At 42.7% G+C, this 27135-nt stretch overlaps 1 protein-coding gene and 1 long non-coding RNA gene across 2 annotated transcripts; both read right to left on the bottom strand.

Moving 5' to 3' along the window:
- Positions 1-23: 23 nt before the first annotated feature.
- LOC311025249 (monoacylglycerol lipase abhd6-A-like) lies at positions 24-24866 on the bottom strand. The gene is made up of 9 exons (XM_084028087.1): positions 24801-24866; positions 24139-24257; positions 21455-21614; positions 21233-21346; positions 20861-20993; positions 20620-20777; positions 20345-20399; positions 19948-20048; positions 24-886 (listed from the first exon to the last, which is right to left on the bottom strand). The coding sequence occupies exons 2-9, from the start codon at positions 24243-24245 to the stop codon at positions 707-709; spliced, it is 1008 nt and encodes a 335-aa protein (XP_083884213.1). The 5' UTR covers positions 24246-24257; positions 24801-24866; the 3' UTR covers positions 24-706.
- LOC311025269 lies at positions 2575-3760 on the bottom strand. Its single transcript, XR_014598368.1, has 3 exons — positions 3620-3760; positions 3384-3468; positions 2575-2622 (listed from the first exon to the last, which is right to left on the bottom strand). It is a non-coding gene; the product is annotated as an uncharacterized lncRNA (long non-coding RNA).
- Positions 24867-27135: the final 2269 nt, after the last annotated feature.

Genomic DNA, 27135 nt, shown 5'->3' with positions numbered 1-27135 from the left:
ATAACACCTAACATTCTTACGGTTTTTGCTATTTCCTTCCACAATGAAACGAAAACAATAAATTCAATTTAAATAACACTAAGCCCAAGTATTTGAAAACAATCAATGACAATTAAAAACAATTTTTGCGAAATGATCAAGTTACTTTTCTATTGCTCATAAATAATGATTATAATTTAAACATCAGACCGTTTCCTGCTGTGGAATAGTACATCTTGAGTAAATTATCTGTTCTGTGCATTCTTGATAAAGCTGTGTATCTGTTTCATTCAACAATACAATTTTTTTATTTTATTTTCCTGCACATGATTCATTTCTGTAGTCTGGAGCTCCTCTATGTGCATGTGTTGTTATATTACTGAATCGTTAAATATGCAGCCGGTTCACAGAAACAAGAAAGTGAAATACAGTTTTTATGAAAGACAAATGTGCAAAATGCCATCATGGAATGTTTTCATTCAACATTAACATCTAAAAGACGACAGCCGCCTACACGATGCTGTGTCTGACAACTTCAGGGAGATTTGACTTGCCCCACTTTTGTGCATTTATTTGTTTTTTTAACAAAAGTAAAACCCTTATATCAAACTTTAAAAGAGCATCATCAACATTATTGTTATCATCATTATCAAATGTCAATACCACTTCATCATAGCCTTCATTCTCCTTGCCTTCATCATTCACCATGTGGTCATTCGGTTTTTCTTCAAGAACATTTCTTAGTGTTTTCACTGCCGACTTCCTGCGCCGACAGGAAGTCCACGATGAGCTTGGCGGCTTTCCTGGGACGCTCTAACGACACGGAGTGACCACAGTTGTCCAACAGCGCCACCTGGCAGTTTGGCAGCGCTGCCTGCAGCACCGCCGCCCCCGAGACGTCCACCACCTGAGAGAGGAGACCGGTTTGTTAGCGGCTCGTCCTGTTTGTGGATGAGGGCCATGACTTGTAACAGTTGCGACCTGCAGGCACTGCTGTGGATCGAACCCGCGACCCTCTCGCTGTGAGGCGACAGTGCTACCCACTACACCACCGTGCAGCCCATTGTATCATATTAATAAGAAAAATAACCGATAATTCCTCTCAAATGTATTAAAACTTAAATAACAAGCCTGTTGTGAAAATGTGAGGAGCAGGGTAGGCCCTAAAGATATTTGTTTTAACATGTAGGTTAAAGTAAATAGTTTGTTACTTCCCACCTCGGTCCAGGAGGATACATCCTGATGGATTACCATGTTTCCCTGCTGTAATAGCCTCGGGGATGCATTTATTTTCTAATTTGAAGCCACAATCAGATCAAAATGTGTTTATCGACCAAATATTTAAAAAATAGTGACATTGCAACCTTACAACCTCAAACGTGGGCATGCTAACACGCTAAATTAAGACGAAAAACTTGGAAAGCATTATGTCTCCTTAATGCTTTCATACCTGGTCCTCCGTCCCCCAAATGATCACATCCCCCGTGGATGTGATCAGATGCAAGTTCTCCTGCAGCAGGTGACGAGACTCTTCCCTGAGGATCTCCATGAACACTAAACCACACACACACACACACACACACACACACACACACACACACACACACACACACACACACACACACACACACACACACACACACACACACACACACACACAGTTATTAAAGACATAAAAATCCTGGAAAATAAAATTGCACAAAATAGTTTTTTTTCCTAATGTGGCCGGCATCAACGCTGACCTCATCAAGCAGATCTGGGGATCCACACTTAATGCCGTTTTATTAGTTAATGTCATACGAGTTAAGTGTTTCTGCTGGGCTCATTCAGTCATGGCAATGCCACAGACCTTTTTTGTGCCACACAAATCGCCGGCCTCCTGTTGCTTAACATGTAAATGATCCCAATCAGTTACACACAGCGAACTATTCAGAGCACTGACATCAATAGAAACATTTGAGTTGGAATTATTTGTCGGACATATCAAGACAAATGTGGATCTCACGACATGTTGCTTAATAGGGTTATTTCAGTGCCACATATTTATTTTTAGTAATTACAAATGTCAGCGTGAAACTGAATTGCGGTTTTCTCCTTTGCAATAGAGCATGTAAGTAATAATGAAATCGAGCAGAGAGAAGAGAAACATTTCTCTTTCAAAGCACTGAAAGCAGTGATTTATGTTTTCTTTTTCAGGTTTGAAAATGCCATATCCAATACCCTGTACCATTCAATTTTTTTTTATGACATTTATGTCAAAGATACAGGAGAGTGATAATACACACATAGCAGTCAATAAAATATGTATGTAATATGAGGGCAGTGCCAATATACTAGTCGCCCAGCCCAGCAGCTGACACAGACACATAGAGATGGTAATTCTGCTGACCTGCAGGACTCTGAAGGCACAGGCCTGGTTCTGGTAGGAACCCAGTAGAGTCAGGGAGCTCCACAGCTTCACCAAACCCCTGGAAACACAAACAACATATAACATATGAACAAAATAAAATAAAAAAATACATGGAGGAGTGAAAATCTCTTCCCATCCTGCTGCTGCTGAACTTGCCTGCTATAAACACGCAGAAGAGCGGTGAGGGCGTCCTCATCGTACTTCAACAGGTCAAAGGTTAGTGCTGCTCCCACCTGGAACACATATACACAAGTACAATCTTGAGGCAATTTCCATTTCCTCCTACTTTACGCTTCTATTACATTTTGGAAGCCAATATTGCACTTTTAAATGCACTACATTCATTTGGCAACATGTGTCACTGGTAACTTTACAAAGCTACCCAGCAGTATATACAGTAATTAAAACTCCACCGTTACCAGCTGCTGCAACATTGAAGTGATGAACACATAAATGCATCAATAATTATAATAAAATGATATTATATATATATATATATAAAATTCTGAAATGGGTCATTCTGCATAATGAATACTTAAGTATATTCTGATGCTAATTTGTATTCTTACTAAAGTAAGACTTTGAATGCAGTACTTTTTACTATTTTTAATAAAAGATCTGAAACTCGCAGTACAAATTCATATCAGTTCAAGTAGTTTTGGAGATATTCTACAGAAAAAAAAAATATGACCTCTTCAAACCCACAAAAAACATTTTTTTTAAATCATGTTTTGTGTATAAAATGTTGTTAAATGGTGAAAATTCAAATTTCCTGAAGCATGAAGTCAAGTTTTTTGTTGGTTAGTTTACGATTACATGAGACAACAAAAATCTGAAATAGAAAACCCTCGGAGCTGGAACAAAGCAAGGAAGGAGTGTTTTTCTAGAACTAATCGATTCATTTGGTTGTTCAAGTTAAAATCATGAGACAATCCAATACAGATCCACTGAGGTTATCTAAACCGTCGACACCCAGCCATGTTGGTGGTCTCACCTCTCCATACAGAGTGTTCAGACCCGTGACGATGAACTGCTTCAGTTCAACTGCACTCAGTCTGGTAGACTCGTCATCCAGCACGCTAGACGCACACAGAAATATCATGAATGTGCAAATATTATCAATTCATAGATATTGTTTTTTTTTTTAGACATAAGAACTACAAATAAATATGAGAGATAATTAAAAAAAAAAATCATAATTAATAAAGAGTCAGTGACTTACAGGCAGACCTTCATATAGTGGTACGGTGAGGCGTTCTTCAACACGACCCGTTGGTAAACTGCCGAGTCGTTCTTCTTGTTGGCACGTCTCATTCTATTAAAGCATCAGTGACTCGGACTCCAACGGGTGACGAGCAGCAGGTCGATCAGCTGACTTCAGGCTTAAAAAACACAAACCACTGAAGGTTAAACAGACAACAGTCAATATTCTTGAGTTTGACTCAATCCTACATAGACCGACCTGCTCCAAAGAACTAGAACACCAAATGTGGATTAACCCTCTGCTGAAAATAGTCCCCCAAATGCACTATTTCTTGCTGTTTGAGTAATTTAGTAACAAAACTACGCTGACAGGCTGTTTAGGAAAATTCATGAGTTTGTTTAAAAAAAAAAAAAAAGATGATTTATATCACAAATAGGAAAAGTCATTAATTATTGAGGGACGGACGAACAGTTTGTTTCGGACATTGAAATAAGAAAAATATAGAATAAGATACGATTTTCAATTTGTGATAGAAAGATCAATTCATTTGAGATGTTGCCTCCCTAGCTGGATAGCCAGGGAGATCGTAGTCTGTGGTAAGAATAAAGGAGATGCACGTTGTGCTGGTGTTAACTTCACGGCAGCAGGATTTATTCTTCCTCTTGACATGGAAAACTAACTTCAGGTGTCAACATTTCTATAGAATCATAATGGCCTTCTCTTTATCATTGTAACCATAACAAATTATTCACATGTTCATCTGCTTTACAACACTCAACTGTTCAACTCTCAGACACTTTGAACAAATACATTTTAACCCATTAATCCGACATTTTATCATGTTCTCTAATCTATACTATTGTTTATCATCATGAAATAATGCATTTGTTTTTAACCAGTTTTTAACCAATTTTTAACCAACACAGTTTCCTATATATTATGAAATTACCTTTTTAACGTGTAAGCTATCGTCTACTTTTATCCATGTTATTCTAAATCAATCATGAATCAACATTACACTCTTTGTATAAACACATTTTCTACAACTATATTCTTACATACATTCACTTGAGCAATGGCGCTGCACTTCAACCTCAGAATAGCGCTACCTGGTTTTGACCATGACCCACAATTATCCCTTTGGCTACAGATAAAACCAGATAATCATGTGTTGTCTGAGAACAGACTCACTAATAAAGTGCTGAATACGTTAAATGATTTTACAGGTATTTCCCCGTTGCTCTGAGTCGCTTCTTCACACTACTATGCAGGTCCGCTTAGCATTAGCCAGTTAGCATACATCGCCGTCGCTCTATTCACATCAACATCTTAGTGCTGGGCGGTATACCGGTTCATACCGGATACCGGTGGGTTTTTTTTTCATGATATGAATTTTTCATATACCCCAATACCGGTGAGTGTGTAGCGTAGGAACGTTGGGAACGCAGAGCGGCGGAACGTTGCGCCGCCGGACATTGTTTGAGAGGGGGCTGTTTAGCAGCTGCACCAAAACAAGCAGCATGTGAGGGCACAGACGTCGTTGAGCGGTGAAAAATGGATAAACACGGCGAAAGTTCGGAAACTGAAGTTTCAGAACGAGCAAACAATGCGGTAGAAGAACTTGTGCCGAAAAGAGGAGCCGTGTCTGTCGTTTGGCGATTCTTCGGCTTTAAAAAATCCGACGTCGGACAAACGACAATAGTCTGTAAATGCTGTCGGGCTAAAGTTGTAGCCGCAGGAGGCAACACAAGCAATTTGCTTCATCACCTCAGCCACAAGCATGTCCTGGAATATCAAGAATGCATGAAATTACGATCTGCGTCCTCCGCGTCTGCAGGTAAAGTTGGCACTGCGGTAGAAAAGAGTCAAATGTCACTCAAAGACGCGTTTGCTAGGGGGACTGCCTACGAAAACAAAAGCAAACGGTGGAACGACATTACAAACGCCATCACCATCCACATAGCCAAAGACATGGTACCACTTAGTACTGTTGAGAAAGAAGGCTTCAAGGACATGATTAAAATACTGGATCCCAGATATGTTTTACCAAGTCGAAAATACTTCAGCAAAACAGCAATCCCCAACTTGTACCAAAAGCACAGAGCCAAGCTAGAAGCAGACGTGGCTACAGTTCCCCACTTCTCAGCAACGACTGATTTGTGGTCTAGTCGCAGCATGGAACCATACCTAAGCCTGACTGTTCATTTTATAAGTGAGGACTGGGTGTTGCGTAGTCATTGTCTGCAAACAAGCTATTTCCCCGATGACCACACCGGCGAGTTACTCGCAGCAGGCTTGCAAGAGGCACTTGATTCCTGGGGGCTTTCTGAGCAGAGACTTGTGGCCATAACAACAGACAGTGGAGCCAACATCATTAAGGCTGTCGAGCTGAATAACTGGACAAGACTCCAATGCTTCGGTCACAGGCTTCACCTAGCCATTGGTAAGCAGTAGTTATTATATTATTATGACTTGTCATGATTTGATATTTATCTTCAATTTACCATGTGTGGGTTTATTGGAATAATTTGTGTGTGGTGGTATTTTGGGGCTATATATTAATTAATCTGTACTAATTAATTTAACATTAGTATTAGCAAACTTACATTCTTTCTTTGTTGTTTTTACAGAGAGAGCTGTGAAAGATGACCGCATACAACGCGCAGTTGGAGTCTGCAAAAAAATTGTCGCAGCCTTTTCATATTCTTGGAAGAAAAGGAGGGACCTGGCCATGGCTCAGGATGAGCTGGGTCTTCCAAAGCACATGCTCACAACTGAGACGCCCACCAGGTGGGGATCACGTCAGATGATGATACAAAGAGTACTTGAGCAGGAGAGAGCCATCAGTCAGGTTCTAAAAGCTGACAGAAAATCAAGGCACTTGGTCATCAGTTGGCAAGATATGGATGTCCTGGAGGCTGTCAACAAGGTGTGTGGATGTTTTTTCTTTTATTATGTGCTCTCTTTTTTTCTATTCCTTTTCTAATCTGCAATGGATGCACTTTAATTTCATTGTTATGGAAATAAATAACAATAATAAATCTCTCTCTGTCTGTCTGTCAGGTGTTGAGCCCACTCCAGGACTTCACTGATGCCTTGTCTGGAGAGCAGTACGTCAGCGTGTCCTACGTCAAGCCAGTACTTCATCTGTTCAACACCAGCATTCTTGCTGAGGAAGACAACAATACTGAACTGACCAAGGATGTGAAGAGAAAGATTCTAGCCTACTTGAACGAGAAATACTCAGATCCGGTCACAGATGACCTGCTCGATATCGCATCTTTCCTTGATCCACGATTCAGAACCACCTACACGACGAAAGAAAAGGTGGAACATGTCATTTCTAGAGCAGTCGAAGAAATTAAGTCACTAAAGGATCAACAGCAAGACCCTCTCTCAGGGCCTTCTGGTGTAGCAGCAGCAGGGCCTTCTGGTGCAGCAGCAGCAGGGCCTGTTGCTCCACCTGAGGAAAAAAGAAAAAAGACCTTGTCCAGCTTTTTCAAAAAGCAGAGCACCCGCAGCATGGGCTGCAGCGGAGAAACGCTTTCCGACGAGGAAAGCATCAAGATGGAGCTGAGAGCCTACTTGCAGACCACAGAGGTTGAGAGTGATGCAGACCCTTTGGAGTGGTGGAGATGCCATCAGGCAATTTTCCCCCGTGTTGCAAAACTAGCTCAACGGTATTTATGCATACCTGCCACCAGTGCTCCATCTGAAAGAGTGTTCAGCACTGGGGGCAATATTGTCACGTGCCACAGAGCTGCACTCAAACCAGATGCTGTGGACCGTCTGGTGTTCCTTGCTCAAAATTTGTAATAGCTGAGATGCCAAATTTATGGAGCTTGTCCATAAAGTTGAAATGTGTGAATATTGTTTCTATGCTACAGGATAATCCTGCAAGCCAAGTTGCACTTTTTTTTTATACTTACCGTGTCTGGGCTTGAGCAATAGTATTACTAATGCAAGTTGCATACTTGAAAAGTTTTAGTTTACTAGTTATTTGTTTAAATGTGTGTACCAGTATACCTCATCTTGAAGCAAAGTCCATTTGGATGCAAGTTGCCTTAGTGAAAGTTTAGTTGTTTAAGTCTTCAAGTTAAACATTTATATTTTTAATACTTGAATACTACCTGGTTGGGCTTGAAGCAATATATTAATGCAAGCTGCACACCCTTTCTATTTATTTGTTTCAATATTATTTATGGATGTTGCTTTGATTTATGTTCAGTGGATAAAGAAGTCTTCATTTACAGGAGACGTATTGTTTACATTGTGTAGCCAGTTGGTTCACAAAAGATTTTTTCACGTTGCAAAACTTCCACAATAAAGGGTTCTGTATTTTGACTGCAACAGTCATGCATTCTGATTCCTTCACATCATTAATACTAGTGTGGACATTAATGTTTTTCTACAATATTCACTCCTCATGACAGTAAAGTACGTCATTCCAAGCCAATTTACTGCAATAATTATTCTCTAAATTATTAGAAAATGAGGTTAACACCCAGTCGTGCTTGAAAAAAAAAATACCGTCAAATACCGTGAAACCGATATAATTTTGAAAAATACCGTGATATCAATTTTTGGTCATACCGCCCAGCACTACAACATCTCTCTAAAACTCGTCACTTTGGCTCATATGTACACAATTAATCCTCGAGTCGCATGTTTAACTCTTCACACACATCATGTACACCCGTTTAAATGTATGTTTACTGACCTGTGGTAAGAATAAAGGAGATGCACGTTGTGCTGGTGTTAACTTCACGGCAGCAGGATTTATTCTTCCTCTTGACATGAAAATCCTATCCTACCACACGCGTGATGCGCCACCTAGCGGCCTGGGTGTGTCACAGCAGTATATAAGTGCAAGTGCCAGTGAATGCAGAAATGAATGAATATAAGTAAACAAATAAGTGAAAAATGATCAATAACAAATGATAGTAGGGGTGCCTGTTTTTCCTATCTATTTTCTCCTACTGTTCCTACTGTTTCTGTTTCCAGCCCTCTACACTCTCCCCCACTTGAAAGAATGTCTCCTGACATTGTCATCTTTCTGTGTCCGTATCTAGGGTGTCAAAGTAGGGTAATTGTAGTAGTGCTGGTGTGGCTGAATGGGATAGGGAAAAGGGACCAAGCTTGGAGTCACTGCAAGTAGTTGGTTGGAAAAGAGTGTGTTCACATCTGCACTCCAAGACCGACATGATGGATGACCCAGAGTGTCATATGTGAACCGTTCTTTTGGTCTTCCTTTCCGCTGTGATCTTCTGAGTTCTTCTCTTTCTCCCACACTTCCATCCTCTATCTCTTCCACTGGTCCAGACCCTTCCATGGCAACCTCTGGCTCCTCCTGTTCCTCCTCCCTGTCCTGAGTTCTCTCAGCTTCCTGTCTGACAGGAGGACAGAATTCTCTGGAGGTTGCACGAAGCCTAGACTGCTCTTGTTGGTCCTGTTGTGGCTCTACACATGCTTGCTGCTGGGGCCTTACAAGTCTATAGCATGGGATTCTGCTTCGGAGATCATGATCAGGGTTTCCCGCAGCGCTTTCCTGTTAAGGCGGCCGCCTTAACAACAAAGGGCTGCCGCCTAAACTAACGTCTTAAAAAAAAAAGAAGAAAAAAAAAAAAATCCATATACTAGCATTATTCGCCGCAGTGTTTCCCCTACCATTGTACAGGCCGGGCAGGGCCTCCAGGCATAGGCGTAATTTATGGGGGGGATGGGTGGGTTGCAACCCACCCAATAATCCAAACCAGCCACCACAACCCACCCAATTTGATATCATAATTATTGATATTGAATGTTAAGCATTATAATCACAACAGTGTGGTAGATTTTCTCAATTTACCAGTAAAAAATAGTGACGTTTGTCTGTGCCCCCTCCCGCTCTGAGATTTGGTTTCGCCCACCTTGCCGGACCTGCGCTTCTCTACTGTCTCTCCGGTCTCTCCCCGCATCAGCGGTGGTATGAAGAAAGCACGCGAAAAAAAGCAAAAGAATAAAAGTATCTTCCCAACAGGAGGTAGCTACTGCTAGGGCTCCAGTGCCACCTCTCACGAGTCAAATCATGTTACTGAACAAAAGTTAGTTTGTCCCCCCCCCCCCCCCAGCCGGCGAGTTCGACAGTGCGTGTGCGTATAGCCCCGTTCACATACGCCACTACTCGCCACTCGCTTTCTCGCTGAATTCTACTCGCTGGCAAAAAAAAATTCACTGCCGCCGGCGACTTCAAACGGCAACTATCTGTGGAACTCTCTGTTGACGTCAACTGTCGATCATCTCTATTCTACATTGTGATTGGTACTCGCTTCACTCACATCGCAGAAAGTTAGTCAAAACTTTTAGTCAAAACCAAAACACCAAGGAAGGCTGAGGAATAGTCACCCACTTATATTATTATTATTATTATAATAATAATAATAATAATAATAATAATAATAATAATAATAATAATAATAATAATAATAAACAAATTGTGTTTTAGTCATTTTTGTTTTCATCTTTTCTTGAATGCTTAAACTCATCAACCCCATTTAGTATGTCAACATTTGTATCAGTACCAGCAGTTTGTAAGAAATTGGTCAGTAATTGATATGTCATATTTTGTTTCTCAGAATTCACCAAATTGATGCATTAAAATGAAATTATTTAAAATTTTCTCCCGGGGGGGCATGCCCCCGGACCCCCCTACAGGATCGCAATCCCCCCACCATAGTCTCCAAAGATATATATATATACACCTGCTTCACAGGCGGAAATCTCAACCCCCCCAATGTTCAACTCAAAGTTACACCCTTGCCTCCAGGCCAAAAAGAAATTAATATATGCCAAAAATAAGCCACCTATCAATTCATTCATGAATCAATAATCATTTACATGGGGGGGAGACACCCCCTGTGGGGGGAGGATTGTTTTTGATAAGCTGTGGAACTCTGAGTTAACCTATTTCTACCTGAATTTCTATGAACTATTAAGCTGTTGAGTAAACCCATAACTTATATTTTACTTCATAAAATAAGACATGCACTCATATGTCGTTGGAGTGTTTTACAGTATCTGTAGCTATTAATATGATGCTCATCATCCCCCCCCTGACAGACACCACCTTAACTAACACATTTTCTGGGGGAAACACTGATGATGGTAAGTATACTCCTCCTCATCAGAACTATCTGTCACCAGGCTATCACTGTTTTTTTTAGGTTGTATCTGTTTTTTCTGTCTCTTCTTTTCCTCTACAGGGAGTTCTTCTTCAAGAGGTAAGTCGTTTACTGGCAACAGCAGGTTTCTGTGAAGTACACGCAGGGACTTGCTACCTCTCTCAGGCTGTACTTTATAGACTGGTCCATCTCCCATTCTTTCCACTACGCGGTGCACTACTTTCTCCCAGTAAGCACGCAGTTTCCCTGGACCCCCTCTCTCTGAGAGATTTTTCACTAGTACCCGGTCACCTGGCTTAAGCGTAACACCTCTCACTCCCCTGTCGTACTGTTTCTTGCCTTTGGATGAGGACTTCTGACTGTTCTCAGCAGCGATTTGATAAGCTGCCCGCATCCTATCCGCCCATTGCTGTGCAAAGGTTTGATGGTTCCGCGTCTCAGTCTCTGTCCTGGGATGAAAAAGCAAATCAATCGGTAACCGTGGAGTCCTGCCATACAAGAGGAAAAACGGGGAGTAACCTGTCGCCTCATGCCTCGTGCAGTTGTAGGCATGCACGATATGTGGCAGGTGCTCTTTCCAGTCACCTTTCTGCTCCTCTTGCAGAGTGCGCAGCATTTGAAGAAGTGTGCGGTTTAGTCGTTCCACTGGGTTGCATTGTGGATGGTAAGGCGTGGTTCGAGAATGAGCAATTCCTGACAGCTGTTGTAATCTTTGAAACAAGCTATTCTCAAACTCACGTCCTTGATCATGATGAAGTTTCTCTGGGTACCCGAAACGAGGGATAAAGTCCTGAAATATCTTTTCAGCCGCTGTCTTTCCAGATTTATTCCTTGTTGGGTACGCCTGCGCAAAGCGCGTGAAATGGTCTATGAGGACAAGAATATACTCATATCCTCCCTTACTTGGCTCCAGATGTAAGTAGTCAATCGAGACCAGCTCAAAGGGTGCACTTGTGGAACATTAGGCCTCTTTTGCTTGATGCAGACATCTCTTTGTTACATAGTCCTCAATGTCTTGCTGCATGTAGGGCCAGTAAAATCTTTCACGGGCGAGATGTATCACCTTATCAGCACCTACATGTCCCATCTCGTTATGCAAGCTCCTCAACACCACAGATTTGAGCTTTTCTGGAAGGACCAGCTGTCTGTGTTGCTCAGTCTTCCTGTAGAGTACTCCATTGTCCACTTCTAACTTGTTCCACTCAAAAAGAAGCCTTCTGGTCTGTCTTCCCATGGCTCTTTTCTCTTTTTCATTAGGAGTCCATGCGTTTAGTTTCAATTAGACAACTTCTTTGATTGCTGGATCTTCTTGTTGTGCAGCTCTGATGTTCTCAGACGTGACACTTGAAATGCTATCTGTCAGTACAACACTTTCATCTTCCTGGTTAAGTTGTAACACAGCCATCCAGGGCACATCATTGTCGTGGACTGCTTTAGTTCCTTGCCACACTGCCGACACTACCTCCGGTGAAACTGACTCTGTATGCTCACTCATTTGATGTTGGAGACCCACAGGGTATCTGGACAACATATCCGCATCTGCATTCATTTTCCCTGGCCGGTACTTTATATCAAAGTGGAAATCTGCTAACTCCCCGACCCACCTATGTCCCACAGCGTTTAACCTAGCAGTGCTTAGGACATAAGTTAATGGGTTGTTATCTGTATAGACCGTGAAGGTTGGAGCGTAATACAGGTAGTCACGAAATTTGTCGCAGATAGCCCATTTGAGTGCCAGGAACTCGAGTTTGCCAGAGTGTAGGTGATAGTTTCTCTCAGCAGGTGTTAATGTTCTGGACCCATACCCAATGACACGCAGTTTGTTGTCTTGCTGTTGGTATAATACTGCTCCCAGTCCGTCATTTGACGCATCTGTGTGCAATATAAATGGAAGATCGAAGTCTGGGTATCCTAGTATGGGAGGGTTAGTTAGCATCTCCACAAACTTTGACACAACATTCTGGTGTTCAATTGTCCAAGTAATGGGTGTGCGGGAGGAGAGCTGTCCCTTATCTCCCTTTTTCACTTGGTTTTTACCCTTGCTGGTAGGGGGTTTTGTGACATCACTCCCTTCAGCTGGGTTCTGAAGGAGTTCGAACAGGGGCCTTGCGAGTCGGGAGAAATCTTGGATAAAGGACCGATAATAACTCAGGAATCCAAACAGTGTTCGGAGCTCTCCGACTGTGCGAGGTTTTCTCTCCTTCAGAGCAATCACCGCTTCCAAATCTTTTGGGTCAATGTGGATCCCTTCCCCTGACACCATACGGCCAATGTAACGTATTTTCTTCTTAAAGAATTCACATTTTGTTGGACGGAGCTTTATGCCATGTTGTCTCATCCGGCAGAGCACTTGTTTGAGGTGGTTCACGTGTTCATCAAAGGTTTTAGAGTAGCAGAGGACATCGTCTAAATACGGCACACAACACTCATCTCTAATGCCCTCTAACACTCCCTCCATGCATCGTTGAAATGCAGCGGGTGCATTTGTCAACCCAAATGGAATGCGGACCCATTCATACAGTCCCCAGGGGGTGCTAAATGCTGTCAAATGCCTCGATTCTTCGCTCACAAAACCCTGATGGTATGCGCTGCCCTGATCTAATATAGAAAACCACATATTCCCTCCCAGGCTGTCTAACAGATCCTGTACCCGTGGCAACGGATGACGGTCGGGTATGGTCTTACGGTTTAGTTCACGAAAGTCAACGCATAGACGGAGGCTGTGATCTTTCTTGCGCACACATACAACGGGAGAAGAGTTAGCTGACACAGATTTCCTAACCCAACCTCTGTCAAGAAGATTTTGAACGTAGTCTTTTACCTCTGTATATAGGGGTTTTGGAATAGAGTTGTAACATTTCTGGACAGGATTGTCGTCTACTGTGTTGATTTTTAACTGTAAGTCAGGAATACAACCAATGTCCCCGTCCTCTTTTATGAACACGTCAGACTCTTCAAAAAGCTTTTGGCGAACCACTTCCTGCTCACTCTCTGTAAGATGATCTAAATTTACTGGGGGGTGCCATTTGTTTTGAGGACAAGGTGCTCTGTGGGCTGTTTTGCTCCCATTCTGATGATTTTCATGGTGACCATGATCGTGTACTTGGGTTGAGCACAGGAGAGTGTCTTTAGTTTGTTTGGTTGGTGTCTGGGAGTTTGGGTGGATAATCACCGACTGGAGGCCCATAATTTCTTCAGTGAAGCCCAGAACTGTTTTATTAGGGGTAGGAATATGTCGTGCTGTGTAGGATTCTGGATGGGGATTCTCACAATTTTTGAAGCACCAGCAGGTACATCAACCAGAGCGGGAAAAAGCTCCAACCCATCAGGTAAACTGCTCTCAACAGCCGGCTCAAACATTGCAGCTCCTCCCTCTGGCAATGTTCTCAGGCGACACTTCACTTCACAGATCTGGCCCCTTTTAATGGTGAGTCCTTTCTTCCCAACTTTCACCACATTTTTGACTGGTTCTTCCTGCAATGACATTTCATTTAGAACAGAGACAAGAGTTTCAACAGTGTGCCTCCGGACACTCATTGCCTCCGACAGTAAATCCAGTAACCCGAGAGAATTTGGATGTTGTTCATTTTCCATGATTATTTCCTCGATCACGTTAAAACCCAGCAGTGGGCTAGTCACACAGCTTCTGCTCACTAGCAGCGGTACTCGTATTGCTACTTTCCCATGTTTTTGACTTATCACTTCCAAAAGAACTTCAACCCACCCATCAAACGGTACAGCTGTTCCATTTGCGGCTGTGATGTCAAGCGGGAAGTCTGGAAGTAGGCTGTTGAGGGGTTGGATTTTGACATTTGGCAAAGTTTGTTCTAACCAAGACTCCCCTACCATACTAACTTGTGCCCCGCTATCAAGTAACATTTGTACTCTAACCCCATTTAGCTGACAGCTAAGCATACATCTTCCACCAATCAGTTTAGCTACACGCTTCCCCTTTGCTGTATTGGGCAGTTTGCAGGACTGGGTGGCTGGTGAGTTTACATCTGGAGGGAGTGAATTTACAGTCACAGGGGACCCATCTCTTGCTACAGTCACTGGTGGTCCCTCCCCAGTGACCTCACTCGGTTTCCCGACAAGTTGTTTTTCAGAAGGCAACCGATAGCTCTATGCCCCTCTTGTCCACATCGAAAACAATGGGTGCAGCCGTCCTTTCCTTGTGCAACACACTGCTGGCATTTACCTTTGGCTTCTGGCCTGGTTGACTGTTTTGGGTGTGGTGGAGTGGCACAGGTGTTCCCTGGTGTCACTGCCGGCGTGAGGACTTTCTCTAGACTCTTGGTTAAGGATGACACCTGTAATGTCAGCTCATGTATGGCAGTGCGATTAGCTTGGACTTCTGCCTGCATCTGAACAGTATTCTGTCTGTCTTGTTGTGCTGCATTGACACTGATTGCTTTCTGTTTGTGTGTCTGACCTAAACGGTTCTGTCTCTCTGTGTCCTCGCTAACTGACCGTGTTATCAGCTCTAAATAGAAGTCATCAGTAATACTCATGTTCGAGATGTGTGGTTTGATATCTCGTCTAAGGAATGAGTATTTCTCGTGCATTCCCTGGTAAAGTGAGTGTAGGAACACTCCCTGCACCAGTTTGCTGTCATACTGAAACCCTGTACTCTGTTTAGAAGCAAAAAGTACACGTTGTTTCAACCCCATTAATCTGTACATAAACTGTTGCGGGCTTTCTCTGTCATTTTGTTTTGCGTTACTCAGTTCCTGGAATAACTCTGTACTGCTTTTATCCCTAAGGTGTGCTCTGAGAAAACGCTTCAACTCATTTACAGTCAAACTATCTTTGGTAATGAGCATGTCTTTGAATGTACCAGGTTTAATGACCTTGAGCACTGTCCTGATTACCTCATTCTCTGTAAAACCTTCAGTTAACCCTTCATCAATTTGTTTACACAGGTTACTGAAACTCAAATCAGAGTCAGAATCAGAGATTTGACCCCCATGGATTTTGTACTCTCTACGAGGTAGGAATGCTGCAACATCTGTTAGCTTTACCAACCCAGTTACCTGATCAGCAGCCACAGTTGTGGGTGCTTTCTTACTCATTGTTGCTACGACTACTGGTTCAGTCTCTGCCAGTGGGTCAGCGTACTCTTCATCAGATGCTGGACCGTCTTCCGCCGTTGCCCGTGGCAATTGCAGTTCATCAATGAGGTCACGAAGGATGAGTAGGCGAGCCATTCCTTGGTCCTCGAGGTTCCTCAGTTGTTCACTTCTGATAAAGTCAACAATGAAGTCAAAGAGTTCCACGTTAGTTGCCTCCTCGCCTGGCCACTCTTCTTCCGTCTCATCTTTGCATGACGCTGCAAGCTCGCAGAGCAGGTTTGTGTCGTCAGCGCTGGTCAACTGATGAAGCTGTTGCTGAATCTCCCACCGCAGATCTCGTAGCACAGTCATCTCTGGACACCTGAAGTCTGTTGCTCGATTGTCTCTCGCTCTCTCTCTCTCAGGAAACAGGAAATCAGGATCCCGCAGTTCTTGGTTGATTAGCACCCATCAGTCAAGAGCGCTAATCCCGGACGAGCCCCCAAATTTGTTGCCTCCCTAGCTGGATAGCCAGGGAGATCGTAGTCTGTGGTAAGAATAAAGGAGATGCACGTTGTGCTGGTGTTAACTTCACGGCAGCAGGATTTATTCTTCCTCTTGACATGGAAAACTAACTTCAGGTGTCAACATTTCTATAGAATCATAATGGCCTTCTCTTTATCATTGTAACCATAACAAATTATTCACATGTTCATCTGCTTTACAACACTCAACTGTTCAACTCTCAGACACTTTGAACAAATACATTTTAACCCATTAATCCGACATTTTATCATGTTCTCTAATCTATACTATTGTTTATCATCATGAAATAATGCATTTGTTTTTAACCAGTTTTTAACCAATTTTTAACCAACACAGTTTCCTATATATTATGAAATTACCTTTTTAACGTGTAAGCTATCATCTACTTTAATCCATGTTATTCTAAATCAATCATGAATCAACATTACACTCTTTGTATAAACACATTTTCTACAACTATATTCTTACATACATTCACTTGAGCAATGGCGCTGCACTTCAACCTCAGAATAGCGCTACCTGGTTTTGACCATGACCCACAATTATCCCTTTGGCTACAGATAAAACCAGATAATCATGTGTTGTCTGAGAACAGACTCACTAATAAAGTGCTGAATACGTTAAATGATTTTACAGGTATTTCCCCGTTGCTCTGAGTCGCTTCTTAACACTACTATGCAGGTCCGCTTAGCATTAGCCAGTTAGCATACATCGCCGTCGCTCTATTCACATCAACATCTCTCTAAAACTCGTCACTTTGGCTCATATGTACACAATTAATCCTCGAGTCGCATGTTTAAATCTTCACACACATCATGTACACCCGTTTAAATGTATGTTTACTGACCTGTGGTAAGAATAAAGGAGATGCACGTTGTGCTGGTGTTAACTTCACGGCAGCAGGATTTATTCTTCCTCTTGACATGAAAATCCTATCCTACCACACGCGTGATGCGCCACCTAGCGGGATGGGTGTGTCACAGCAGTATATAAGTGCAAGTGTCAGTGAATGCAGAAATGAATGAATATAAGTAAACAAATAAGTGAAAAATGATCAATAACAAATGATAGTAGGGGTGCCTGTTTTTCCTATCTATTTTCTCCTACTGTTCCTACTGTTTCTGTTTCCAGCCCTCTACAGAGACATACTACTGTATAAGCTGGTACCCTAATTCATCAATAAATTAATCAAATCAACATTTTACTTATGCAAAAAGCATAAAAGTACAACTAGTATAAAAAAATATAAACTTAAAATATCAGAAGTAAAAGTATCCATAATGCAGAATGGCCCATTTCAGAATAATTAATGACATCAGTTTGCAAAAATCACTAATCCAGCTGGTGATGCTGGAGCTAATATTAGTTGCTTCACTGCTGGTAGCCTAATCCATAATGGGGCATCATAACCCTAAATCAGTTCATCGTTGTTGAATATTAGTTATGTTATTTTTGCACTAATCTCTGCTCTGCAATGTAACTACATTCTGTCAAATAAATGTGGTGGAGTAAAATATTTGCCTCCAAAATGTAGTGTTGGAGCTATTTGGTTGTTTGTTTGTTATTGATAATGTTTGATTAGTATAGTTTCATTTTGATTCAATTTGTGACATTATTTTCTATTATTAGTAATTTAAGGTAAATATTATTGGTTTGTTTCGCTAATTTAGTTTTTTGTTTTCTTTGTAAATTGGGTAGCACTGGGCACCGGAAATTATATAGGTATGAACGCAGGTGGAGGACCAGAATGCACCTGGGTGGGCACATGGTTTTTTACCAGCGCAAGAGAGGCAAACACAAAACAGGATTTGTTTGTTTTATTGTTTTGCTTGCTTGTTTTTTGGGATAAATAAATCATCTAAAGGAAACCAAGAACTTTGAATGGACAGTGACTTCTTGCCTGCGTACGATTCACCCCCGTGGTGCACGAAGTGGCCCTCTTTGATTTGATCAGTTATAAGTTAAATTGATTTCTGGACAAACGGCCACTACATGTAGTGTAGACATTACATGAAATGGAAATACTCAAGTAAATTTAAAGTACGTCAACATTGTACATTATTTTTCTTTTCTTTTGATTTTTATTTCAAACATGTCATAATGAATACAGAAAGTACAAAAATACAATATTACACTATAGCGGCGCCAGGATTTTGATTGTGGGTGGGCCACAAGAAAAGTGGATGGGCCAATTAAAATAAGCCAAAAAAAAAAAAAAAAAAACGGGGTTCCCCTTCATCTCTGTTTCAGCACTGAGGACAGCGACTCAGTAGCCTACCTGTGTGGCTCTTGTGTCGCTGTCCTCAGCTCAGTGCTGAAGCGGACAAAGACCTTGGCAGTAAGCCTGACTTCATTTATCTCTTTTGAACGTTCATACAACAAGACTGAAACGGAATTATATCTTTGGAGGGTCTATTTAATAGCTACCGTCTGTGTCTATCTCATGGATCATGGTCTGTCTGTTCTGTCTGATTTCTCATCTCAAAGCTTGCGCGCCAAAGTCATTCATTTTATTGGATCACTTGCTGGTGACGATGCAGCCTGTGGGCGGGCTTAGTAGTCCACACGGGGTAGAAGCCGCTGATTGGCTGAGAAGCTTTCACTCAAAGCTTTCCTCAGGCTGCTTATTGGATGAACAGCTAGAAAGAAAATCACTCACTAATCAGTAGGCATGAGTCAAAATGGGCGGGCCCAGGCCTAAAATGGGTGGGCCCAGGCCCACCAGGCCCAATAGTAGCGCCGCGCCTACACGCACTAGAAAGCATAGACATTTTTTTTCTACATGTCTGAAAAGGAGTGGGAGAAGTACACTTATTTAATCCCACCTCTTCTCTACAATTCATATCCTCTGTCATACTTTTATTTTATGTTTTTAGTGAATTCTTTGTGATGCTTGTGATTGTTTGTGTTTTGTCTAATCTCTTCCTTTCTTTCTGTAGCCTATTTCTTTTCCGTAGTTTTCATGGTGCAACAGCAATAATACATTTTAAGCAACCCTCATGAATCTGAATTTGTTGACGCCAACGGTCCGCTACATTTTTCTGAAATTAGAAAGTAGACCCAGTTTGTTCTGTCATGTAGTTTTCAATTTGAAAGGGCAAGAGTCAGACTTAAAGCTGTCTGGTAGTTTGCCATTGTTTGTGTGAGTGTTTTTTTTTTGAGACACTTCATTTTCTACCAAAATAAAATGACAGATGAAAAGTTCACTGTGTCAAGATGTTTATTTTGAACAAGTTTATTTTACTTTTGTCACACCTAACATTCACCATGCGGTCATTCGGTTTTTCTTCAGGAACATTTCTTAGTGTTTTCACTGCTGTTTTCCTGCGCCGACACGAAGTCTATGATGAGCTTGGCGGCTTTCCTGGGATGCTCCTCCTGCACGGCGTGACCACAATTGTCCAACAGCGCCACCTGGCAGTTTGGCAGAGCTGCTTGCAACACCGCCGCCCCCGAGACGTCCAACACCTAAGAAGGAAGACAGGTTTGTCGGTACTTCCCCTCAAATGCATTAAAACTAAAGTAATAGGCCTGTTTTGAAAATGTGAGCAGTAGAAAGTACAGATATTTGTTTTAAAATGTAGATCTCTTTAATACCTGGTCCTCCTTCCCCCAGATGACCTGAACGGGGGATGTGATCAGATGCAAGTTTTCCTGCAGCGAGTAACGAGACTCTTCCCCGATGATCTCCTTAAACACTGAACACACACACACACACACACACACACACACACACACACACACACACACACACACACACACACACACACACACACACACAAAGACACACACACACACACAGTTATTAGAGACATAAAAAAAGAGAGAAAAAATAAACAATCCTGGAAAATTAAATTGCACAAAATGTTTTTTCTAATGTGGCCAGCATCAACACAAATGTTTTATAATGCAAAAACTATTTTCATTTACTAGTCAATACATACATACAACACTTGGAGGAGGAAGTGTTGGTGATGAAAATGAGCAGACTGACCTTCTTTGTAGAAAACATTGTTGGGGGTGCTGTTGTCAAGAATACCCCGCAGGATCTGCCCACACACAGACACACTTTATTTATTATTATTTTGACAATTGTATTGTATTTAATATCTTTTTGTATTAAATGCAAAATATTTGACAGACAGACATCTTTATGGAAACTCACGCCAAAACTACCTAGATTGACGAATAGCAATATAGATTCGGTGCTGAAATGTCCCTTTAAAAATGACCATATCTAGATCTTAAAGCAGTAGCGCCGCTCTTTACCTGTCGGGGGAGGTTGGGGGGGGTGTGGCAGGAGAGTTTCAATATTTCCTCCAGCTCCAGAGGGGTGGAGGGGATCAGAGGGTTCGGGCCGTCCAGCTGGGTCTTCTCCAGCTCCCTCAGGTTACTCATAAGCTTAGATTCCTTGGGATAATCCAGACCTGGAGGACAGACCGGCGGCTCAGTTATTTCTGCTTCATCACACAGGAAACGCCGAAACACCATAAAGGGGAGCTGAGTTTACCTGCCGGACAGATCAAGGTGACGCTGGACACGTGAGCTGGGTAACGGGCAGCGTAAACTCCGGCCACGTTCCCGCCCATCGATAACCCGACCAGGTGGAAGCGTCTTCTGTCCAGACCAATGCTCTTCACAAACTGCAAGGAGAGAGAGACAGAGAGGGATAGCGAGAGAGAGAGAGAGAGAGAGAGAGAGAGAGAGAGGTGTCGTCCTTCCACTCAGTGCTTCTAAACAACGGTCAACAGATATGCATATAGTGCAATCTCACTGTGATTACGAAAACTGAGGAAGCTGAACACACAACCTATAGTGTAGTGTTTTGTTTAACACACACACACACACACACACACACACACACACACACACACACACACACCTCGTGGATCCGGCCGACCTGGCCCTGAATGCTGTAGTCCTTGGCGCCGGTCCGACTTGTCCCCTCGTGTCCCGGCATGTCCACACACACCACATGCTGGTTTCTGGGGAGATACTGGAGAAGAAAACAAACACACCCAAGACTTTAGAGCGACAAGACGAAAAAACATATTCTTCTTTTTACATTTGTGAATAAACTGTGCCCCCTGCATGTGTGCGTTACCTTGACGACAGGCAGCCACATGTCCTTGTCGGCGGAGAAGCCGTGCAGCAGCAGAAGCGACGGCGTGCCGTCCCCTGGCGTCCCTCGGCTGCAATAGCAGAAGCGGTAACTTCCGCTGTGAGCGTAGCGGACCACCAGCCCCAGCCTGCGACGCCAGAACCTGAGGAGCATTACAGCAGCGTCACCGACTTTAATGTGTCGTCGTCTCAATACGTCCGCTACCGTGTGATGTTTCATGGACTACAACCTCAGAAGTGAAAACGTTGAAAGTCCCGCTAGCATCGACACCTTGTTGCATTATTAGGGCCCGAGCACCGACAACGTCGGGCTGCGAAGCCTTAATGTTACTGTACGGTTTGTTATTCTTACACGGGTTTGATGTGCAAGAATTTAGTTTAAAAAAAACAAACCAAATTTGGTGTGCACATGCGGCCTGGTGAAAAATTTGAGAATTTGGTGGTTTTGCATTCTGCCGCGGAAAAGTCGCTCGCTAGCGCCACCTACCATGGCAATTCGCCAGCCCCAATGCAACTCCGATCGACATGAATTTTTGCACTCATGTGCAGACAAGTGTCCTCTACAAAAAATCCTCTTGGAGTACCAAAGTCCCCCTACCAAAATGTTCCGCCATCTTGGATTTTATGAAAAAACGGATGTTGCGCATTTCTCCAACACCCTTGATCCGATTTGGACGAAATTTGGTGTGCGTACTTGTTGGACCTAGCTGGGGTCATGGTCCAAAAGGTTTTTGGACCATGGTTTCAAACCAAAGGTTTTTGAAAATATGGTTTTATTCAGAAGATATTGGCCAATGAACATAAGAGGGTTGTGCCACCAAAACGCAATTAGCATAACTCCATAACCTTTGGGCCAATCATCACGAAATGTTGACATAGCATCAAAGAATATACATGTTAATCTTCATCAAAATCGAGTAATGGGGGGCGCTTCCAAAAAATTCCAAAAATTGCTATTTTTGGCAGTTTTTGGCCATTCACAGGGGTTGTACTTGATCTATAATCGGCTATACCGTTGATCCGATTGACACCAAAATAGGATATATGGTTGGAAAGGCCTTAAGGACAAAAATGTATCAAAAGATGTCCAGAATAGTTAGTGGCGTGGCCAGGGCGACGCCATGATTGCGCTACTATTTTGAACCTTTGGCAAAGGCATTAAAGCTGTTATAACTTCAGCATTTTTTCTCCGATCCGCTCCAAAAAATGTGTACTTGATAAGAGTCCCATCCTGAACGCATCTGCACTGCGATATTGACTCACAGTCAGAGCGCCACCTAATGGCGACATGAAATGTGACTGATTTTATGCCCTTTTTCTGAGTAACAGTCCCCCTTTAGGTTGGGCGTACACACACAAAACATTTTTTCCTAGATAGGCCATGTGGAGATGTACAAAAAAGCCTCTTGGAACCACCGCCTAAAATCAACAGGAAGTGGGCAAAAAAATGTTTTAACCACCTGGGTATCAGCTCTGTGACTGTAAATAGTGAGGGAGGGGAAGGAGAAACACTCAGGGGACTCAGAGAGATGTCAGGAAGGCATGGAGGAGATGTGACCTCTGTCACTGTCTAACACCAGATCAACACTATGAAAATTTCCACACCTGCTAATGATTTTATTCATTGTCTGATCTGCTCCACACTCCGCACACCTCTGACAGCTGTCAGGGAGAATGATGGCTTTGAATGTCGATAGCTTGTGTCTAAACTTGGGCGACGAGGAGGCGGCCGCAGCACAGGTAGGCGACAGTGACGCTGCCATGTGACCGCAGGCACTCCACGACCACATGAGTGAGGGCCCGTCACGATACTGCTTACAGTTTTAATTAGAATTATTATTATCATCAACTACTCAAAATATGTTTGTTCACAGAACGCATGCGCCAGGCACTTCCTGTCTTGTTTTCAGCTAGCTGATAATTAAAGGGAGGCACTTAAGGTGGGCTGACATTTAAGGTGGACCAGCACTATTCTCCTTTCAGTGACAAGCTGCTCCTCTGAGCCTCTTAGCTTTTGAATATTTAATATGTATTTTAACTGTGTAACCGATAGCACGGTATAACAGTTAATTATTGAAGAATTGTTATAAGTATATTATTATTAAAGTTGAACAGTAATGCTATTATTAATTACTCGCTTCAGTACTCAGTATTGGCAAGTACTGAAATGTAAGTACTTGTGGTGGAATCGCTGCATCCCTATTTGTTGAGGCTTCAAATTATTTGTGCTCAAGCTACAAACACTTATTACGGTTACAGCTTGAGGGGGACAAGAAGTCTGCGCCTTAACTTGAAAGTTTACCAATTTTTTTGCGCAAAGAGTGTCACACCTCTTTGTCAATACATCGTAGGCCTATTTGTCTTTGTAATATCATTGTACGCTTGCCTTCTGTAATTTATCTTTCCGTTCCCACAACAATAGAGAAAATGGGATTTTTTCCATGGGTATTTTTTTTTTACAAATGGTGATTAATTGTGATTAATCTGATTAAAAATGTTTAATTGTTTTCGTCCTAATGAATACAGAAATTAAACATACAGAATCCAATGTGTTTGCAAACATTGTATAGCTTCACTGGTAATAAACATGTCTCTGTGTTTGTATGTGTGCGTATGTGTGCGTATGTGTGTGTGTGTGTGTGTGTGTGTGTGTGTGTGTGTGTTTACCAGTCGAAGGCCTTAAGGAGGACTCCAGGCCAGAACTGGAAGAAGGCGATGGAGGCGACAACAGGGAGACCCAGAACACCTCCTGATATCATTATCCAGTTATCCATCGCTGCACACGCCTTTCAAAATAAAACACATGGACAGACGTTCGTCGTTTGTTGACGTTGACCCAGAATCCCATCAGCCACTTCTGCTAGTGACAGATCAGTGAGGGATATATATTATACATATACATTTATTATATACTTGGACTATACAAAACAATGTTTGCTGTGTCAGATGAGAAAGTGAATTATCAGTTGTTAGCCGTTTGCACAATAGCTGGTAGCAAAGTCAAACTAGAAGCGCCCGAGCAGGTTTAGATGGATCAAACACTCAGTAAATTATGGTGCATTTATGTGTCCTTCTAAAATGGATACTGCAATCCATTATTATAATTTTTTTTTAATGTGCCTTATGAACGAGCAATAAATACTAATACAGGTTTGAGACACACGTGAATCCTCATGCATCTTTATACTTAAAAAATAAATTATATATATATATATATATATATATATATATATATATATATATATGTAAAATTCTGAGAGACTATCGTAGTTAGACACATGAATTATCATTAGAACAAGTTTAACGCCTGTGCAGAAGTGACACTGTACCTGTCCGAGTCCTCCTCGATCTGACAAGGTGAACTGTGTTCCATCTGGTCCACTCCTCCTCCTCGTCCTCCTCCTCCTCCCCAAAATACACAAGAGCCTTTCATCTGCGATTATAACTACCCCCGCCTCCCCCCCCCCCCCCCCCACCCCCACCCCGTGCTGCGTTCAGGGACTCGCTGTCTCAAAATGACTACTTTGCACAAGTTAATTTTATTTTTATAACACCTAACATTCTTACGGTTTTTGCTATTTCCTTCCATAATGAAACGAAAACAATAAATTCAATTTAAATGAAAACTGCGAGCAGTGATAACGGGCCCTCGCGTGGCACGTAACTCGGTTAGTGCTACGGCCGCCTGACGTGTCGGACCGCCTGGCCTGGCCACCGCCACGGGGCGGGTCGTCCCCGGCCACCGCCACGGCTGGCGCCTGTCGTCCCCGGCCATCGCCACGGCGCGGGTCGTCACCGGCCACCGCCACGGCTGGCGCCTGTCGTCCCCGGCCATCGCCAAGGCGCGGGTCATCCCCGGCCCCCGCACGGCGCGCGTCGTCCTCGGCCATTGCCACGCAGCCGGTCGTCCCTTGCCTGAATCGTGGCGTCGATCACCGTATCAGACGATTGAAGTTGTCCTGCTAGACTGGGGTGCAAAGTTCCACGACACTGGGACCTTATACGGGTGTAAAAACATGACATTTTATGTCGCCAATAGGTGGCGCTCTGATTATGAGTCAATATTGCAGTGCAGACGTGTTCAGGGTGGGACTCTCATCGAACGTGAGAATTTTGAACCGGATCGGACAATGGACACTGAAGTTATAACAGCTTAGAGTGTTGTGAAGCATGAAATTCGTCCATGTTTGTGGCGTTGTCCTGGCCACGCGCTTGGACTTATGTAAGACCTTTCGATGATTTTGCATCGTTGAAGCCTCTAGTACAGTCTCAGCGAGTTTGGCAGGAATCGGAACAACCCTTTAGGAGGAGTTCGTTAAAATATACTGCATGAAAGAGGCGAAAAATCGCTTAAAATTTCACATTAAATGCAACATGGCTGACTTACTGTTGGGTTTAGGACATGGGTCCAAGATGCTTTTTTGTACATCTCTACATGTTCTATGTACCTACAAAGTTTCATGCAGGTACGTGAAAGTTAAAGGTGTTCAATATCCAAAAAGGAGCCGTAAAAGTGTAAAAACATGATATTTCCAGGTACCATCAGGTGGCGCTCTGACCTAAGGTCAATATCACAGTGCATACGTGTTCAGGGTGAGACTCTTATCAAACATGTCAAGTTTTGAGCAGATTGGACATTGTATCCTGAAGTTACAACAACTTCCTGTACACTGGCCAAAACGCAAGCCCTGGCCACGCCCTTTGACTTATATAAGACCTTTCGATGATTTTTCATCATTGAAGTCTTGAGTACATGATGACCAAGTTTGACGTTAATCTGATAAAGCTGCTAGGAAGAGTTCGCTGAAGTATAATATTTAACACTTTCTATCGCCAGTAGGTGGCGCTCTGAATATGAGTCAATATTGCAATGCTCATGTGTTCAGGGTGGTACTCTCGACAAACATGTGAAGTTTTGATCATATCAGACAATGTACATTGAAGTTATAACAGTTTAGATTTTTGTGGTCGAAGCATGAAATTTGTCCAAGTTCAGGACGCCGTCCTGGCCACGCCCTTAGACTTTTGTAAGACCTTTCGATGATTTTGCATCGTTGAGGCCTCTAGAACAGTCTCAGCGAGTTTGGCATGAATAGGATCAACGCTGTAAGAGGAGTTCGTTAAAATACAAAACCTACAATTGGCTAAAATGACCAAAAATGGCCCAAAATGGCTGATTTACTGTAGCGCCCCCGAGTGGTCCATTTTAATAAAACTTTCAGGATATGTTCCAGGGAGTTATCTCAACATATCCTGCAAGTTTCGTGACGATTGGGTTAAATATTGTGGAGTTATATCTATTGATTGCTAGAGCCCCGCCCCTCTGATGTTCATTGGCTTATAACTTGTGAACGCAACGACATTTTAAAAAGCTTTTGATGGCATTTGCCCACCGTGGTCTAATGATGACGCACACCACATTTGGTGAGAATCGGATCTACGGTTTTGGATAAATTAGCAAAAACGTGTTTTTCACAAAATTCAAAATGGCGGAAAATTTCGGTAGGCGGACTTTAGTACTCCAAGAGGATTTTTTGTAGAGCACACTTGCCTGCACATGTGTGGCGAATTTTGTGTCAATTAGAGTTACGGTGTGCTGGGGCTGGCCTAACACGCGTTAGGTGGCGCTAGAGAGCCACCTTTTTGTGGCCGACTATGAAACCT

This window comes from Eutrigla gurnardus, assembly GCF_963514095.1.
Source record: "Eutrigla gurnardus genome assembly, chromosome: 2".
Lineage (NCBI taxonomy): Eukaryota > Metazoa > Chordata > Actinopteri > Perciformes > Triglidae > Eutrigla > Eutrigla gurnardus.
The sequence above is the reverse complement of the archived record's forward strand: the minus strand, read 5'-3'. Positions and strand labels throughout refer to the sequence as shown.

Bases quoted from the DNA above. Each gene is read 5' to 3' on its own strand.
- LOC311025249 (XM_084028087.1), bottom strand. From the start codon at position 24,245: ATGGATAACTGGATAATGATATCAGGAGGTGTTCTGGGTCTCCCTGTT. The intron at 20,994-21,232 runs GTGTGTGTGTGT...CTCTCCTTGCAG, and splicing joins AGGTCGGCCGGATCCACGAG to TTTGTGAAGAGCATTGGTCT. The intron at 20,778-20,860 runs GTAAACTCAGCT...TCTGTCCTCCAG, and splicing joins CACCTTGATCTGTCCGGCAG to GTCTGGATTATCCCAAGGAA.